At 33.7% G+C, this 21,205-nt stretch overlaps 1 protein-coding gene and 1 long non-coding RNA gene across 2 annotated transcripts; both read left to right on the forward strand.

The window, feature by feature from the left end:
• The first annotated feature begins 6,215 nt into the window (after positions 1-6,215).
• LOC132613104 (uncharacterized) lies at positions 6,216-7,242 on the forward strand. The gene is made up of 2 exons (XM_060327156.1): positions 6,216-6,261; positions 6,314-7,242. The coding sequence occupies exons 1-2, from the start codon at positions 6,216-6,218 to the stop codon at positions 7,240-7,242; spliced, it is 975 nt and encodes a 324-aa protein (XP_060183139.1).
• Positions 7,243-17,554: 10,312 nt separating this feature from the next.
• On the forward strand, positions 17,555-20,411 carry LOC132613959 (uncharacterized). The gene is made up of 2 exons (XR_009572137.1): positions 17,555-17,821; positions 18,276-20,411. It is a non-coding gene; the product is annotated as an uncharacterized LOC132613959 (long non-coding RNA).
• The last annotated feature ends 794 nt before the right edge of the window (positions 20,412-21,205 follow it).

Below are 21,205 nucleotides of genomic sequence, written 5' to 3' on the forward strand. Positions count from 1 at the left end.
AAAAACGTATGTACATAATGTTTCTTTACCATTCATCATCCCTGCAGTCCAGTTATCCTTATGGTAGCCTATGATTCGAGTTCATTTAACTTCTTAGTTCACAACATCTCTAAGTTCTTATTACAACTTTTTCTTTGCTTCCTTCCCTCACATTTCTCGACTCAAGTATACTTGTCCTTGATTTCTTTGTGTTGGCGCTCGTTTCATCCATCGTTATTCCTTGTTGGCTCTTCAATGTGGATTCCTTATAACCATGATCGAGCATCACTTCTCATCGGTGATTCATATAAATTCATAGCGTATATTCTCATGCTCCGCATCATTAATGGTCCATGAACTATTTTCTAGTATCCAATGAACCCTTTTAGCTCCTTCACAAGCGCTGCGTTCTTTCTTTCTTTCAAAAATTTCCAAACCACCAATCGTAGGTACTTTTATTACAATAGTCGTTGTCATCCGAAATATCCTTTGAGTTTTATCATTCTCTCCATTATTCTTTGTAAACTTAGCTTATAAGCATTTTATTGCTCTTTTTATTACTCTTTACTGCATGTCGCTGCGTACTTAGATACTACGCAATTTGTTTTTTTGCTCGATACGGGGAATTCAAATTATGGTCCAACCATATCATAATTCATGTCAGCTTCACGGTACACTCATTGCCAATTCGTTTCTATCTCCTTCATGTATTCTCTTGGTATGCTGATATGTTTTGAATTTTAGCCCCGAGCTAACAAATTTCCTTTTCTGGCGTTTGAGATTGTTGTGATTCGTTTTAAGCCTAATATAATATGGTCTCCCCCCCTTTAAGGGGCTCCTTATATGCCAACAGTCCTTTGTGGGGTCTTCGGTTATACCTTACTCCTCATCTTTCTTTCCAACCCTATGCACAACATATCGAAACTTCTTACCATAAGTTTTTCTTTTACTTTCTGTCTACATCGTGGTTTTGTCCACATTTCCATACCCTTTCATCCACTATTAGTCCTGTCACTCATTTAGCACACTTACTCGTAATTCTTCTTAACTATGCGCTCGTATTGCAGCTGCGCATTCATGTTTTTCGAGCGCCCAATTGCTTTTGCTCTTAGCATAGAATTTTTGCCGCTTACGCTCTCTTATCCTTGCTCGTCGAACTTTTAACTATACTTATGGCACTATGACCGAGCGGTCTTCCATGCACATTCTTTGCATTTCATTTCCATTTCTTCTAAGATCAAAACCTTCAGACCTCACATGAATTCTCGCTCCACACCTTTAGTTTCCAAATCCTTATTCTTTCCGAGGTACGTAACCGGGTCTCTATCGCTAACTCGTTAGGGTATCCTCCTCAAACACCTTTCTTCTTTCGCCATTTGTGGCGTTGGCTCTGAAGTTCGCGAAATTTTTACTTTAAGCTCGCAAATCCGTTTCATTTCTAAGTCATCCTTTCAGGAGAACACTTCTATGTCCGAGGTAATCACATTAATGCGATTGCACATTTGTCCCTTTATATACCAAATCTCCTAACATCGTCGCAAGGCTTTATCGTTCTTTCTCTTACTTCACATTCCTTGTCGTGGTCACTATTCTTTCAGACTCACTTATTGAAATTGGTTCTCGAACCTCATACACTCCTCAGCTTACTTTGTAATACTTGTACCATTTATCTTTACTGTCACTCGGACTTCGGTATCCTTCACTCGAGTGAGGCCTTCCCTACCATAACGCCGGTTGTTAGGACACACACATGCCCACCGAGGAAATCACATATGGGATATCCTACGGATTCATATATATATATATAAATATATATATATATATATATATAATTATTACTACCTTGCCCACAAAATATCTCCAAACGCTATTCAAGCCTATCCTAATTCCCAAGCTGTAATGCATTTTCTGTCTCTTCTCCGATTTAGTCTGCCTCGTCCTACGCGACCCCTTATGGTCTCCAACCATCCCATATGTTCTAGTTTCCCTTAGGCCACTCTAGCTTCTCATCTGTCTCTTATGTCGGAATATATAGAATTTCTTACATACTTCCCAAGGGGTCACCCATCCTAAAATTTCTCCCACCTTAGCACGCTTAACCTCGAATCTTCGATGGAATCCGGTGCCTTAATGCTGATATAATCGCGTCCGCTTCCTCGCATGACCTTTATTACATGGTCTGGAGCAAGTCGAGGTCTTACAAATTCCGAGGCATTTTCGTAACACGTCATTCCCTTTACAATTACTATTTTACCCTTTTCGATCCTCAACATTTACCTTTCACCTGTGAGTATGGTTACCTTTTATCCCAGATTCGCAAATTCCTGATGGTAATAAATATACCTTTGTCGTCGTTACTTGTAAGTACTCGGGTATCAGTCTTTTCGGATTCCCACTCACCATTCTTGTATAATAATCTACAGCAGAACTGTTTGGCGACTTTCTCTGAATCCTTCAACAGACTTTGTTCCTACTAAACCTCGGATGTTATCCATTTTAATCCTGTGGACTGCTAATCATCTTTCTCGCTATTATTCTTCATGCTATGCCAAATCCATAGACCTTTTTTAACAGCTCACCTCACTTATCGTCTTGGTCACAATATTTTCTTTCCACGCTTTCTTCTGTTAGGCGTTCCAGATCAAATAACCTGATTTTGAAAAATTCTGACCGGGTCTCCTTTACAAATTCCTACCATTCAAAGTCTGTACACAGCAAATACTAACAATGCCTTACAGAGCATACGACTATATATCGCATTCTAGCCATCCAGAGCTTCTAGTTTCAGGTAACAGAACAAATATATCCATACTTACCCCTGTGACTTTCCATATCGCCATTCACTTCTTCCGTCGTATGTAAGGCTTACATATGGAATTTCATTTTCCTATGACTTGGCTCTATCGCACGATCTATGACAGAAAGAAGGTCAACAACCCCTAGATGTCCCGTAGCCTCCTGTTTATAAATGTGGCGCGCTTCACACCATAAACAGGACTCTACCAGACACGACTTTGCAGACAACCCCTAGGACAAACCTGCTCTGATACCACTTTGTCACACCCTAATCCCGCTAGGGTGTGATGGGCACCCGAACCCATACTCGGAGCCGAGCGAACCCGCTAACACTTATTACATACATAATCTTTTGGACCTTTAAATCAAATAAACATGAAATACATAAGAAAGCTTTCAGAAATATTCTTTTTCGTTGTTTTCAAATCAAACAAAATCTGTAATCATATAGAACTTATATCGTAATACAAATGACACATCGGCTGATGGAGCCGCTTACAGAGCTGCCAACCAATACCCACGACTCTATCTGCAAAGTCTCTAACATTAACCTGACACCATTGCATATATACTCTGACTTGGCAGCACTCCAGGAACAAGTGGAGCTTGCCAAATCTGCTAGAATATCTTCTATGATAGCCTCAACTCATCTGGGTGTACCTGCGCGGCATGAAATGCAGCCCCCGAAGAAAAGGGGTCAGTACGGAATATGTACTGAGTATGTAAAGCATAAGATACAGAAGACGGAACCATAATCGAAACAAACAGTACAAAAGGTACGTACATTACCCAGAATACCAAATACTTATTTTCCGAACACGAATCATGTATCAGAAGAAGTGCAGATCCAGAATACCAAAACACCAGAATATCAAGATGCTTGTTTTTTTTCCAGACACAAATCATGGATGCCAATGTCATACGTAATATGATAATGTCGCGAAACGTACAACCCGATCCATATATATACATACATATCGCTGCAGAACGTGCAGCCCGATCCATATAATACATCACATGTGCATATAACGTGTCTCGGCCCTCTAGTGAGGGACTCGGTGAATATAATCATGTATGTCAACATCGTATATCATATATGCATAACGTGTCCCGGCCCTCTAGCGAGGGACTCGGTAGATAAAATCATGCATGTCACATCAAATATCATATATGCATGTAACGTGTCCCGGCCCGCCAGTGAGGGACTCGGTGGATAACGTGTCCCGGCCCTTCAATAAGGGACTCGGTAGAGGGGATCCGGTCCGGACCTGGCGCCATCATCATATAACGTGTCCCGGCCCTCTACGGGTGGGTCTCGGTGAACAATGCAGTGGAGTACGCACGAGAACATGTCCTGGCCCGGGACTCAGTGACAAACATATTAAGACATGCACGAGCAGAGTCGTGAGAAACCATATGCACACATATCAAGACTCGATGGATAAGTATACTTACCGACACCTGAAGGCTCAGAAACAAGTTTCAGGTCAATCCGACTTAGTATAAGAAATTTATGAGCGTTCGAAATACAGAACCTTCTACGAACGTTTCAGAAGCCATTTTTGGAAAATCAGAGCAACAATCATATCAAGTACCTTTCGGATACCGCTATGGATCAAATCAAATAGAGCCTTTGGAACCATACGTACGTATCAAAATATATCAAATACACAATGGAATAACCGAACGTACTAGCATTTGAAATCCAAAACTTTAGTCATATCAATTATCTTTCGAGTGCCATTCGGAAACATATCAAACATCATAGGCATATCAAGAACCATGGGGATCATAGTCATATATCAAACCGATCCGAGCCCGTTTACGAAAGTTACGAACTTTATTCGACATAGAATCATTTAGGAACAGAGACTCTTATGCAACATTTACTTCCCAATCATACAAAAGACGCAAGGACCATATTACGACTACATTAAGAATGCTAAAATCAAGAAGTGAATAGGAATCGTAGACATGCTCGGATCATAAGAATAGAGTTACCCCAAGATGCATATCATACCTTATTTGGCTCTAGGACATGCCAAAAGAAAGAAAGGGTAAGCCTTACATACCTGTCCCACGACCAACTGGCTACGCTTATTTGTCCAAACTTGCTAGTCTACATTCAAGAGAGTTGACATAATCATTAGATTCATCGGCATATACTTGTCTTAATCTTTCAAATAAAATCACTTATAATCTGCCGAAATTTCGGCAGCATTTCCCCTGTAAATACCACATCCCCGAGAATCTAACTCGGCCCAAATCATCAACAACAAATCCGAGAATGTAACTCGGCCAATTTATCAACAATAATCCGAGAATTTCACTCGGCCACATTATCCACAATAATCTGAAATCTTCCAAACTTAATAAGGACAATAATAACACATTGTTTTCTTCCAAATTCATGAACTACACCACAATCTACACATTAACAACTTTGTCAACCAATCCCAAGTACCTTCTAACGTTAGTAACTTCTTTTACATAATTCGACAACATTTTCTTATATTCAATTCAATCACAACAACCAACCTACAATCTTCCAAACACATGTCTCACTTCCAAATTCATAAATTATATTTACAACTTACACATTAGGAATATCGTTCCTACAAGTATAAGAAACCATACTAATGTCATACTAACTTCTTCAATAACGCACAAACGATTTCAAATTCATTCCAAACCACTAAATCCTCATTTTTCATCATGGAATCCACAACACAACAACAATCAAATTACTAAATAAAATCAATTCATTTGCTCTACACAATATAACTATATTCGGCCACAACATCAACCCACACGGCTACAACATAGCATCCACACTTTCATGAATTTCATCCATTTCTTCACTCTACAACATATAAAAGAAGATGAAACCTTACCTTTTTCACTTAGTTATTCAACTTGGCTAGAATTGTGCCTTGCAAGAATGATTGGTTTTACTGCTCCAACAACCACTCCATGTTAATTAGGGCCTTCAACTTGCTTGGAGTACTAGAAGAAATAATTTTTTTGATCAACTTTTCAAGAGGTGAATTTTTACGCACCATGGCCGAATGGCCCTCCTATTTTTTCTTCTCTCCAAGTTTCTTGAAACTTCTTAAAGATGAAGATGATAAAATATGATGGACTTGTCATCTTTTGTCATCTTGTGATATTAGAATCCTCAATCAGAAAAGCAGAAAGTAAAAGGTTCGCTATTAGCCATGATTGGAGTTCTGTCAATAAGGTGTTTGGGATAATGCCTGAGCTTTCATTCTGGTTATGTAGTCATGTTTAGGTGCCTAATATATTGAACACTTGTTAGAACCATTTATAAGTAATTCAAAACCATAATACACTTGGTAGAACGACATATAAGGTATGATAAATAAATACAGATATAGCACCAAGATGTGAAATTTAGTGAATTGGGTTGAAATACTAGGATGTTTGAGGCAATCATGTTCTACTTTGCTGAACTCTTGAAAGTTCGTGAGTTTTTTATGCATCTTGATCTTAATCTTAATCTTTTTTTTCTTTGTAGGAAATTTGAAAATGGACACAACTTGGATGCGTTGTGAAGATAGATTGAGCGATACTTATGTAAACGGAGTTGACAGTTTTCTAGAATTTGCTTTTAAGCACTCAGAACTAGAAGGTGCAATTCCTTGTCCTTGTAAGAAATGCAACAATGTTTTCCACTGGCCTAGAGGTGAAGTCAGGGATCATTTAATAATTAATGGGATAGTCAAGGGATACACGCGGTGGCTTTATCATGGAGAATTTGCACCTAAAGAGAAAAACACTAACAGTGAAGTAAGACCAGAAAAAGTAAGAAAAGAGCGAGGTGATGATATATTTGAAATGATTTACGATGCTGCTGGCCCTGAAATCATAGATGATTCCAGTGGGAAGTTTCAACATGGTGATGCTTCGGAGCCTACTTCAAAAAATTTCAAATTATTGGAGGATGCTGCACAACAACTTTATCCTGGTTGTGAGACATTCTCCAAGCTGTCACTGATTGTGGAACTATTCCAAATCAAGTGTCTTTTTGGGATAAGTGATAAAGCAACTGATAGCATACTGAAGTTAATTAAGCGAGCACTTCCTTCTGGTGAAATTTTACCAGAGACATTCTATGGAGCAAAACAATTGATTAGAAATTTAGGCCTTCGTTATGAAAAAATACATGCTTGCGAGAATGACTGCATGTTATTCTGGAAACATAATGCAAAAGCTGAATCTTGCTCGGTTTGTGGTGAGTCTAGGTGGAAATCAGTTGAAGGTCCAAAAACTAATGGCAGTGCTCAAGGAAAGACCAAGAACAAAATTCCTCGAAAATTTTTACGTTACTTGCCCTTGAAACCAAGATTACAAAGGTTGTTTATGTCATCAGAAATTGCTTCAGACATGACATGGCATCATGATCAGCGTTTGAAAGATGGGGTTCTTAGACATCCAGTAGACTAAGAGGCGTGGAAACATTTCGATACATCTAATCCAGGATTTGCTAGAGATCCTCATAATGTTAGACTTGGATTAGCATCTGACGGGATAAATCCTTTTGGTAACTTAAGTGTTTCTCATAGCACTTGGCCAGTGATTATTACTGTATATAACTTACCCCCTTGGATGTGCATGAAGCCACCATATTGCTTCTTGTCTTTGTTGATACCTGGCCCTAAAGCTCCTGGAAATGATACCGATGTGTACTTAGAACCATTGGTAGACGGGTTGCGAGAGTTATGGTATTATGGAGTCGATACATATGATGCTTCGAGAAGAGAGAATTTTTGTATGCGGGCAGCACTCTTATGGACTATAAATGATTTTCCAGCTTATGCCTACTTGTCTGGATGGAGTACGAAGGGAGCTTTGGCTTGTCCTTCATGCAACAAATAGACTCCTTCTACTCGATTAAAGTATGGTCGTAAGTTTTCTTACATGGGTGCTCGTAGGTTTCTATCATCTAATCATAAATGGCGGCGGAATAAACGTGATTTTAATGGAGAAGTAGAAAAACGATCTGCTCCTAAAGCTCTCTCTGGAGATGATGTTTTAAACCAGTTGTCCAGTTTGGAAGACGTGACATTTGGTAAGACCCAAAAAAAACAAAAATACGAAAAAAGTAAAGGGATTCATAACTGGAGGAAGAAAAGCATTTTTTTTCAAACTTCCTTACTGGAAAAATAATTTAATACGCCACAATTTAGATGTGATGCATATTGAAAAAAATGTTTGTGATAATATCATTAGGACATTATTAGATATAGAAGGAAAGGCAAAAGATAATCTGAATGCTCGTCGTGATTTGAAGGAAATGGGTATAAGGAAAGATTTGCACGCAACTCAAAAGGATGGAAAATGGTATTATCCAGCAGCATGCTATTCTTTATCACCAGATGAGAAGTCTAAAGTATGGAAGTTCTTGAAAATGGTTAAGGTTCCAAATGGTTATTCTTCCAATGTATCACTGTGGGTGAAGTTAAAGGATCGTAAAGTTTATGGAATGAAGAGTCACGATTCTCATATTCTGTTGGAACAGTTGCTTCCTCTAGCAATTCGCGGAGTCGTGCCAAACAATGTCTATGATGCTATCACCGAGTTAAGTATTTTCTTCAGAGAGTTGTGTTAAAAAACATTAAGGGTTGATGTTTTGGATCAACTTGCAGCTCAAATTCCAATAACATTATCCAAATTAGAAAAAATATTTCTACCAACATTTTTTGACGTTATGGTGCACTTGGTCATTCATCTCCCAACAGAAGCTAAGGTTGCTGGACCTGTACAAAACAGGTGGATGTACCCAATGGAGCGGTATGTTTTTAATATTATAATTTTGATTTAATTTTATGTGACTTGTTAATTTATCATGCTAAGCAATTTAACTGTGTGTTTATCATGTAGATTAATGGGCAAATGGAAATGTTACGTTCGTAATAGAAATCAGCCTGAAGGATCTATTGCAGAGGGGTATATTGTTGAAGAAAGTATAATATTTTGTTCAAGATATTTACATTTTGGCGCGAATGGACAAAAATTACGAAGGTGATCATGTTGAGTCATACAGTGGATTATCAATATTTGAACAAAAGGGTTGTCCGTTATTAAGAGATACATTCAAAAATCTTGAAGAGTTTGAGCGAAAACAAGCTCATCTTTATGTCTTGAGAAATTGTGAAGAATTTCAACCATTTCTACGGTATGTTTCATTATATTATTGTGTTCACCAGTCTCCCGTCTCAAATTATTTGTTATGTTTCTTTTTCACACGCCTCTTAAGAAAATATTAATTTTGGGATGTTTTGACTATTTTACCCTTATTTATGTCTTAAGAGGGGTAATCTCTTTTCATTGAATATTTATTCTATTTATATGTCATCTCCCCATAACTGAGGTGTTTGTGTTTGTAATCTTCAAAAACAATTACTATTAATGGTAAAATGGGAAAAAATAATAATTTTTGTCTAGAACTTCTAAAATGACAAATAATTTGAGACAACTATTTTTAGAAATCACGACAAATAATTTGAGACGGAGGGAGTATTTGTTAGCTTTTCTCAAGTCTTATGGTTATGTTTAAACAGAGAGTATGAGCAGAACAATCGGGACATGAACTTCGATGATTGGTTTTCCAATCGAGTAAGTTTTTATTGTTACTTTGAATTCAATTTTTTTTTTGGTAAATACCTTTCTGGACAAAGTCCCGAACTTAGTGCAACATATGAAATCTCAAGACCCAAGGTCTTTCTACTCTTTCAGCTGATCTACTTAGTCAACTAGGATATACATCAAAGTGTTGGACATAAGTAGCTAGTTTGACATTTAAATGAGCCATTTCCTGAATAATCCTTCTTACCATGCTTTCAATTGCTCTCTGTTGCTTCCGAAAAATCGACCAATCCTCTCTTGCCATACATAGTAAGTTGCAACTGCTAGTGAGACTCTATAAAGTTGACTAGCTTTGTTCCTTCCCATGTGATGCCTTTCAGCCCATTGCAGCTCTTCCCTCCGTCCCCATAAACTTCTTTGGATACCCATGCCATGAATTTCTTCCAGATAGCTCCAGCTACTAAACACTCAAAGAACAGGTGCTGAATTCAATTTGCAATACTTATTTATTCATTTATTTTTTGTACAAATTGTACAAATGCGCAGAGAAGGGAATTCACTTGCAAGTTGGGAATTGTATTCTTTGGCTAGAGGCCCTTTTAATGGAGTTCAAAGATTCAAGGGTTATGAAATAAATGGTTTCAGGTTTCACACTAAACTACTTGAGGAAAATAGGGTGAAGCAAAATAGTGGGGTTTTAGTAAGAGGAGTAGTGAATGGTCAAAATATTAATTACTATGGTGTTCTAATTGAAATAGTAGAACTTCAATACTTCAAAAGTAAGCGGGTTGTTTTGTTTAAATGTGACTGGTGGGACGTTGATCACACAGGAAAAGGAGTGAAAATAGATAAACATGGTGTTGTTAGTGTCAATACTAAGCGAAACTAGCAACAAATGAACCATTTGTGCTTGCATCTCAAGCAGAACAAGTTTTTTATGTCAAGGATAATCTTCATCCAAATTGGTCAATTGTCTTGAGTGGTCATTCTACTTATTTTGCTAGAGATGCTGTAGGTGAAGATACTTTTCAACAAGATGCTTGTAATGATTTCTTGTGTACATTTGAGGAAGATGAAGACTTTATAAACTGGGGAAGAAATGATCTTGATGTTATCAGCACTGATGTTGCTTTAGCTGATGATATTATTGACGACATCGAATCAGAGCCTGAAACCGATGATGAAGATTTGTTATTGTGAACATTTGAAAATCTTATATGGATATGGCTTATACTAAATTGATGTTAACAAGTTAACTTATTTCTTGAGGGATGATGTTTATTTCTTTATTATATTGAGTTATTCTGATTGAATATGAGTTAATATGTAGTAATGTTGAGTTGATAATTTTGATTGGATTGAGTTGAAATGTTATTTTCTACCGAGTGTATGTTGATGGATTATTCAGTTACAGGGGAAACTCTGTCGATTTTTTTTGTCAGATCAATAGACTAAAGTAATAGCCAGTCTGACATTATCTGTTTGTTGCAATTGAATGACGCTCGAGTCTTGATAATGATATTGATTTTTGGTGAGGCTAGTTATTCATGTCATCTCGTGTTGGCATTTTGTCATTTTAACAATGTATTTTGTGCTTCCTTATGTAATGTGCAGGTATATATGGTGATAATTGTTTTTCAAAATAATTTTGGTAATGACATTGATTTTTGGTGATTGTTGTAATTCATTTTGCCATGTATTGACATCTTTTCATTTAAAAAGACAATGTATTATTTTCTTCCTTGTGTAATGTGAAGGTATAATTTTTTGAAAATGGTAACAGAATGTGCATGTATTATATCTGTAACTTCTGAAGAATGGTGAATGAAAAAACTAATAGAAACATTGAAAATTCTAAGCTACAAGTATATTTCTGCAGCCATTTAATTTAATGTGTTTATTATGATTGTATTCATACTATTTTTATGGTAACTACAAGTGTAGGAAATCAAATTATTTAATTTGGCTAAAAGATTAGTATTGCTACAACAAAATTCAATTCGTGCTAAATAATACTAATTATTAGCTATGAAATTTTATCATAACAATAAATCTGTGGCTATATAATTCTGTCATGACAAGTAACTATATCTATTAAGCCAATTATTGTCACGAATTTTAGTACTCGAAGTAAAAATATTTATCTTGTTGTAATATTTTATTTTAAGTAATTTTTTATGGCTAAAAGGTTACTATTGCTACAATAAATTTCAACACGTGGCGAAAATTAATAATTAGCTACGAAATTTTACTATAGCAAAAATTCTATAGCTATATTGTGTAACTATTGCCACAATCTTTTATAACTTGAAGCAAATATATTTATTTAGCTACAACATTTTGTTTCAAATAATTTGTTGTGGCTAAAAGGTTACTATTACTACAGTAAGTTTCAATCTGTAGCAAAAATTTATAATTAGCTACGAAATTTCTTTTTAGCAAAACATTCGTGGTTATATCATTTAGCTATTGCCACAAATTTTATAACATGAAGCAAAATTATTGATTTAGCTACAATATTTTGTTTCAAATAATATATTGTGGCTAAAAGGTTACTATTGCTACAGTAACCTTTATCGCGTGGCAAAAACTTATGATTAGCTATAAGAGTTTATCGTAGCAATAAAGTTGTAGCTATTTCGGTAACTATTGCCACGATAGTTAGCAATTATGGCAAAAATGAGAAATTAGCTTTGTCAATTTGATTTTCGTGGCAAAGAAATTTTACAAATTTGTAAATAGCTACGAAATTCAAATTTTTGTGGCTATTAATAGGCAATAGCTACGCTTTTTAAATTCGTAGCTTAGATTTCGTAGCTATAGATACATTGTGTTGTAGATAGCAAGAGACCCATGTATTGTTGGGATTATGGGAGGAGAGCAAGAGCCATGTTTTTGTTGGGATAGTTATTTATAAAGAAGACCCGTGTATTGTTGCAACTTGCAAGATTTACTTTTACTTTCACTATGAACAATTCAATATTTTATCCTTCTGCCTATTGGTTGATCCAAATACATTTGACAAACGCCATGCATTTTGCTTTGCAAAAGGTAAGACATATTTCAATTTTAATGATTTTGTTTATGATTTATATTTTTTTCACTAGAATATTTTAAACTCTACAATAAAGATTTTCATTTATCGTGCTACTTCTTGGTCAAACGATTAAACTTTTAAAATTTCATGTGTTCTTTTTCTGAACTTGGTGTATATGTTTGTTAAGCATGAAAAATGGAGAATCTCATTTTAAAGTTCTTGAGTACTTAAAAAGTGTATAGTATATTATAGCGGAATATTATTGTAGCATTTTGAAGCAAAGTAGTCACGGGCATGACGAGATCACATAATACATACATAAATCCAACATTAAAAGATCACACAAATTTAAAAAATATCACAATTTTTAAATACCACGAATAATTACATATCTTTTAAACGATTGATATGAACTGATCGAACAAGTAAATACTAACAAAAAATAAAGAATTCAGAATCAATTATTTAACGTTGCTGCGCAAAAGAGAAAAGTTGTTCAAAACAATTGATATAGATCAAGAGATTTGTACCTTTCATTTTTTTAAAAGGAGAGTTTGATATTTTTTCTCTACCATTTTTCTCATTTGGTGGTCTCTTTGAATTTAAAGGAGATAATGGTGGAGGTCTTGGGATGGTAAGAGGATCCATTAGTTAAAAAAGAACTGATTATATGGAATTTTGTAAGAAAATTAGGAGGAAAAGGGGGAATTGAATCAAATATTAAAATGAAAGTTTATGTCTTCTAGAGTAAGTAATGGGTACGGATGGAGATAAAATGAAAAAGTGAAGAAATTGAATCAAATATTAAAATGAAAATTTATGTCCTCTAGAGTAAGTAATGGGTACGGATGGAGATAAAATGAAAAAGAGAAAAATAAACTATTAAACTGACTTATATCTTGATTAGTATTAAGGTGGTTTTTATCTTTAAAATTTTATCATGTAAGCTTAAGTTATATTCTTGATCATAACTTCACTTAAGAGATACTTCATGAAAAAATTGTTAAAGATTTTAATCCAACCATTCAAATTTTAAGCTGGAGATGAATAATTTAGAATTCATTCAATGCGTAAAATTAAATTTTTTATGCATATATATGAAACTTCTCTAGGCTTAATTTACAATAAAAGTCATTTCTTAAATTTACTTAATCTCACTTAATCTATTTAATTTTATAATCGTACGAAACGTGAATAAATTAACTAATATTTTATATATCTATATAAAGTTGATCGTAGCCAAGCGATGTGCCCCTTTCAATGACCAACTATTGTGTTTCTTCTTTTTCTCCTTTTTTGGCATTTGATGGTTTTTTCCCCTCATTTTAATGCAATCATTATTCAATTATTAAATGACTAATACTCTTGGTTCTTAAAAAGTCACCACCTGATTGCATTTAGCCTTTTCAATAAATAAATGTCATGTGCATTGATAATTGCAACTGCTCAATCTAAATGCTATTAACTACACCTTCATCTCCTCCTCTTTTATTAGTTTCTTCTTTAAAAATTCAAAATGGTAACCATCAAAAGTTATTATTATATGATGAAATAGAGTCTAAAAATGATCTCATCAAATCAAAGGACTAATTACATGTGATTGAACCAATTCTGATAGACAGAGGAACAGAGGATAATAAAAAATTCTTGAGGGTGTCATGAAGAATAGGAGGATAAGGATTAAAGGATGATCACACCAAAATGCTACTGGATTTCTCAAGACTATACTAGGTTGCTTCACTTAATTCTCAATAAGAGAGTACTTCTTACTTCTTTCTTCAGCTATATATATGAAGGTCGTTTCTTTAATTTTGTAACAGCGAAAATTTGTTAATTGTAAAAAAATATTCATGAATCTTTTGTTATAAATTAGGAAACAAGAGTAACTATCATAAGACTGATTTTATATTTGATAATAAGTGGAGTAGATACTTAATAATTTTGTATAATTGATTTTGTCATTTCTTTTTCATCTGCAGATATATAAAAAGTTGTCATCCGAATTGTTACATATATGCTAATAGAAGTATTGCAATCATTTTAATCGAAAATAAAACAGATCTTGAAGATCAACACATTACAAAAAAAACAGATAATTTGCGGAGGTTAAAAGTTGCAATTCGCAGAGGAGTGACAAGATGTTTCTACCAAGGATGCTAAAGAATTTGGTGAGAAGGGGGATTGTTCTTCTTAGGGACTTAATGTGTTGGAAGTGGAAAATGTGGAGGGTGCATTTTTGACTTTGTTGACAATGATTTTCAACATTGTAGAAGAATCTTGCAGATTAAAATGTTGCTAAATTATTGTTGTATGTAGTATTCAATTTCTAAATGCCAAAAAAATCTCATGCATATTATTTTGTTAAATTTTTTTTTTGCTACAGAGCTATCTCTTTAGACCCTGTCTTTACAATAGTGGTTTCTATCGTTTAGGTTACTTATTTAATTAGTAAAATTAATTTTTATAATAGAATTTCTAACAAAAAGTATTCTGTCATTTTTCTCATTCCGCGCGAAGCGCGGATAAATTAACTAGTAGAAAGAGTAATCTAATACTCCATGTGATTCATATAGTTTTTAACTTGGGCACACCCTTTAAGGAATTACTTACTCTTAAAAAATAAAAAGTGCTTTCACTAAATTACCCTTAATTAAATATTACCAGTTTAATATGATTTCTTGGTTATGTAAACATTTACTTATTTAAATAAGGATAAAATTAAAAAAAACTATTAATACCTTTTTAATTATGTAAAAAGGTATTTTTTAAATTAAATATAAAAGCTGAAAATACCAGAGGGTCAAAGGGCACGAAAAAATTCACAAAAAATACTACTTCATATGTCAATATCAAAGCCCACGTGCAATGGACTTAAAGAAAGAGAATGAGGTAAAAAAAAAAAAAAGGAAAAAATGAGAATAAGGGCAATAGGCAACAACCAACATGAACAACCACGTGGCCATGATATCACGAAAGAGTCAAAGGTCTTTCCATGAGGGCAAAAGTAGGAGCATGCTGCAGCAGTCACGTGTCGCAGCTTTACATCAAAATGTCAAAACTCGATACTACCCTGTTAGGACGACCAAATCTCGTCAGTCCCTCTTATATATAATAGTAATTTGTCAAATAATATTTTCTTAAGTTTTGCATCAACTAAATTATGACGAGAAAATTGAGGTGAAGATAAATTACTAGTACTATTTAAGGTTGAATCAAAGAATTTTATCTTCCTCACATTAAACTTTCATCCTATGAAGCTCTTACACGTGTTAGATTTTTCCTTATACTCATTTGTCCTCATTCATTGTCAAAGTCAATTCATAGGGCCTATAATTGGTCTATGCTGACACTATAGTATTTTTTTTGGATCTTATCATTTAGTACTTTCTCCGTTTCAAAATGTTTACCTAATTCTAATTTGGTACGAAGTTTAAGAAGGTAAAAAAAAAAATTATGGTCTTAAATTATATATATATATATATATATATATATATATATATATATATATATAATCTACCAAAATGTCCTTTAATCATATGGTCTTTAACTTGCCATATGGAAAATTAAAATTAAAAATTGCTAAAAAGGAAAAAGACATTCTTTTTTAAATGGACAAAAAAAGGAATGTAGAACAAACATTTTGAAACGGAAGGAGTAAATTATTTTCTCCCTTCCTTTTTACTTATTTCTTATACTAAAAATAAATTTTCCTTTTCACTTATCAATTTCAAAATAAATGACTTTTTATACTGTAAGGAAAGTATTAATGGATTTTTTTTAAAAAAATTAATCTTATTTAGATAAATAAATTTTTATATAACCAAAAAAAACATATTAAATTGATACTATTTTTAAAGGATACTTTAGTGTGAATACTTCTTACATTCTAGGAGTTTGCTAAAAACACTGTATACTATGAATCATAGGGATTAGGGGTGTTAATGATTTTGTAAAAATTGATTTAATCGATTGAACCGAACTGTACCCAACCGATCATTAGGATTTTTTAATAAAATAAACGGTTTTTATATAAATTTCTAACTGTATCAAAAAATCGGGTAGGTTTTTTATTTTATAAAAATAAGCCAAAAAAATAATGAACCCTACCGAATACATTTATATGTGTAAAATATATTGTATATAATAAGTTTAAAATTAATAAAACATTAATTTTTTCGTCTTGTGCCTGGGGTGATGGAAATGACTACAAAGTTAGCAACAAGTTGTTGACACCTAATTTTTTACCTCCCGTAATTTATTTTAATTACCCAGAGTCCTTGGATATTAAACGGAGTAAAATGTGTATTTTCTACAAGTCAAAATGATTTTATAAAATTATTTAGATAATATTTCTCCATTTCATTTGGCAAAATAACTTCGATAATATTATAAATCATTTAGAAATCAATTTAAATTTTTTATAATTAATATGGAGTATTTGTCAAATATTAATCAAAAAGAAAATTTAAAACAACTATTTATTTAATTGTTAAAGTTACCAGAAAATAAATTACTAAGCATTCTACTCCGTTTAATTCAAGAAATCTGATTAATTAAATGAATTAATCATTTCTACCCCTCAATTCTTAATTTTGCGTAGTCAATTTACATTTGTACAATTTTTTGAGTTAATCGTAATTAATCAAGTGTTTAATTATGGTCAATTTCATGAATTGCTTACTATACGGTTAATTAGGGCTATAAATGAAATAATCAATTTGTTGGGTAATTCTAGCTTTGATTGAAATGACCAATTTTCATGGTTTAAGTTCAATTGGGGTCATTATTATAAAATTAGCCTTTAATTGCTTGAATAGTTTGATTCTGGCTTTAATTGGAGCAATCAACTTCATGACTTAAGTCAATTGAAGTCATTATTGCAAATTAGTCCCTAATTGATTGATTGGATTAAATATGGCCGTAATTGAAATGTCCAAATTTATGGTTTAAGTTTGATTAGGTCATAATTGCAAATTTCATAATTAGTCATGTCTATTAATTTGATTAATTGGTTAATTAATTGTGTTTGGCCATATTGAAGGGTTTAAATTAAAGACCTTCTTAATTATGGCCATTCTTAATATATGTATATCATGTGTATAGGCATTTATACACAAAGACTGCCCCATTTCCTTTTTATTATAACGGCCCAAGAAAAAGTTTAAGGAGGGTAATAACCCCTCATTTCCTCAGTCAGCAACCAAACGAGCCTATGGGTGAGGGGAGGGTTTCTTGTGAAACCCTAGTGCCGCCTCCCCTTTCTCTTTCCTCTCTTCTCGTCACCGTTGCCTGAAATGGCAAAGTACAGTGTACAATCACTTTATGCAGTCGTGGTTCAATGATTTGAGGCAATACATTAAATATTTGCCTCCTCTCTCTACCAAACGCAACCCAAATGAGGTATAACCGCTCCTTCTCTTACCGTTTTCTGAATTCATGGTCAAACAAGGAGGAATCCCTTAATGGGATTTGTCTTAACCTATTTTGAATCATGGATTTTCATTCGTTCATATAGAATCGAACGGATTGATCCAGTTTGGGTCAAATCTGACCCTCTATATGTGTATTTGTTTGAATCCCAGCCGTTGCATGTTAAATTAGAGAGAAAATTTCCAGAATATGAACTTGTCCCACATCGGCTTGGGATTTGGTTTCTCAAGTTTGGGGGTTCTATAAATAAGAACCCATTTCTACCATTTGAACAAGACCTGGATCAAATATTTTACAGATATTCACCAAAAAAAAAAAAATCGACTTCTCTTAAGTTTTGGCAAGAATTGCTTGGAAACTTTGAAATTCGGGTCAAGTAAAATTTTTAAATACTTTCCTTGTGTTATGTGGCTGAGTTGTGAAGTTGAGGAGCAAGGAAGCATCCAAGTCCATTCTCGACAAGGTTGCACCTCAAAAAGGTATTTTTTTTTTCTTTAGTTAATTTTTCAGTAATTATGTGTTAATTCATTGTTTTATGTGATTTATGTCTTATGTAGTTAATTAGTTTAATCTTGCTTTAGTGTAGCCTAGGTCTGTTTTGAGCTATTAATTATGCCCTTTAATTGTAATTGGCTTAGATTATTTACTTATAAGTTATACTTAGTTGTTTAGTTTAAGGTAATTGTTAGCTCATATTAATCCTGTTTTTGCCAGTTAAGTAGGATTAAAGATGTAGAATCCCTAATCAATCCTGTCTAGTATGCTTATCTGTTCAAGATAGTTTGTATGTAATATAACATGATTAAGCATTTGCCTCACCTAAAATTGCTAAATCCCTGTTAATATGTGTAGTCTATTGATTCATTTAGGGCTTAAACTGGTAACTATATAAATATCTACTTGTGTTGTGAAATTAAGCTAGACTTAAACTGTTTAGTCTTGTCTCTGTCTTTTTTTAAATCTACCTAAGTGGTTGAGTTCATGACTTTGCTATACATTGATGTTGAGTACATAATATTCCATTGTGGAGTCTGAAGAATCATTATTGCCTTAATCTGTGCATTCTTTTTCCAAAAAAATCATGTCACTAGATTCAAAACTACAACCATGTTTTCAAAATGCCTCATGTATTTCCCACATAAGTAAAGTCCCTAGCTTATTTAACTAAGTCTTTGTTGGTATTGCTTGATGTTGTCAGATGTTTTGAATCACATAAAACACTTGTGTTACCTTTCAAAACACTTTTGAAACTAAAAAATGAAAATGATGTCCTGTGAGTTTTGAAGTTTAGATTTGTGTTTAAATATAAGTGATTTAAAGTTAGTGTCCCCTTACTAAGCTGATCTTGTTTGTTTGAAACAATCCGTGGACAACAACTCTCGCTTATGCAATATTTGGAATCTGTTATGAGTTAAGAGGCTAAAGTCTGGGATTTTTAATGAAATATGAAGTTGGAAAGAGGATAAACATGCTAATCAAGATTTCGTCTATTGTAAATAACTTGGTAGTTGTTTTATTTGGTCTCCATATGTTAGTTTATGTGAATCTGAGGTCCGAATCATGTTATTTAAGATCATTAGTTTAATTTGTCAAACTTGTTCATGTCTATGTGTTACATTTAGAATTGGGAAGACTTTAGTAAAATGATTTAGGCATTTAAACCATTTCAAAAGATAGGCTGTCTCTTTTTATAAAGGTCTTAAAGTTAGTATAAAATTGGTTATGGACTGTTGTGCTTGAACTGTGAAGTGCCATTTTGCTGAGGTTGACTTTTTCCTAAATTATGTATCTTCTCTGCCTCTATGTGTTGCAAAAAATCATGTGTTAGGTAGGGAGTATATGAAGTATACATTCTGCATACACCAGGGTGTATACAAGAGGTATACTTCATATACCCCTTTGGATGAATGCTGGAATTTGTCATGAGAACAAAGATTTGGGCCAAATTTACCCCTCTTGAATGTTTTTGTCATATGGGCCTATACATGAATTATGGTTTGGCTTATGAATTTTCCTTGATTGTTATTTGATATTGGGCCTCCGCCTCAAGCTATTATATCTCCTCTGCTTTGTTTTCTTTATGTAGCTGCTTGATTTCCTCTCTGTATTTTACTTGCTTAAGTATGAATTGTGTGTGCCTTAGTCCAAATACTTAGACGAATACTAATCTTTATCCCTTTGTGTTCCATGTGAATTCAACTTGGGCCATTCGGCCACCCTTGCATCAAACCTGTTGGGCTGGAGGGCCAACCCCTTTCTTGATCGAGTCCGAAGAAGGAGAAATGGAAGCTAATATGTTGAAGGCCCAGTCATGGGTGAAAATGGCATTGATGGGTTTGGGTCGGCCTATCAGTTAAAGATCTACTTTCTTCACTTCTTTACTTCATATATATCTTGTATGTATATATATTGTTATGTCCTGAACGTGTAAATAATGAACCCCTTGTGTATGTTAGAACTTAGGAAAACTTTAGTGTTCTAGGAAGTCGCCAAACCATTTTAAATTTGGACAATAAACTGCTTTGCATGGAAAGAAAAAAAAGGACAAGACTTAGCTCGATTTTGAGTTTAAAACTGTTTGAGATTATGGCCAAGCGTAAAAAATGAAAAAATGGAGTTTTGGTTGAGCCTAAAATTGGATCAATGCAAAAGGGATTTCTCAAATGATAAGTAACAAGTTTTGAGTTTTGAATCCGTGATAAAAATTGTTTGATAAGTTTGCCTTAAACCTGAGACGAAGTTGTGAAATGAGTCTGACTTCAAAAATTAGCATTTTTATATACCAAAGAAACAATTTTTTGGACTAGAATTGATTTGTTAAACTTGGACATTTTATAAGCTAAGAAGTTGGAGCCTGGACTTATGAAATTTCTTAAAAAATAAAATGCGACTGTTTTGGGCCTGGAAGCCCAAAATTCATTGAACTCAAAAAACAAAAGGAAAACTCACTTGGACCAGTTTGAGGAAGATGGAATTTGGATTGGAATATAAGTTGACTTGTTGAGCTTCAAATGGATAAAAATGAACGAAATAAACTATATATATATATATAAAACGGAGATATATTCCATATTTCTGTATATTATATCTAATAAAATCCCTAAGTACTAAATTCATTTTATTAGAACTAGAATAGTATTGACTCTAATAGGGAGAAATCCTTGGTGTGTTCCAGTCTGGCAATAAAGTGAGTTGAACACTTCTGCGGATTTTTTGAAAACCCAAAACCCCTTTTTCGAAGGGATTTTTTGCCGAATATTTTCTTGAATTTATGATATAAATGAAATGGCATTTTGAGGAAATTTAAACATTTTTTAAGGAAATAATTACATTAATCACACATTGAAGCTCATA

Source organism: Lycium barbarum, chromosome 10, assembly GCF_019175385.1.
Source record: "Lycium barbarum isolate Lr01 chromosome 10, ASM1917538v2, whole genome shotgun sequence".
Classification (NCBI taxonomy): Eukaryota; Viridiplantae; Streptophyta; class Magnoliopsida; order Solanales; family Solanaceae; genus Lycium; species Lycium barbarum.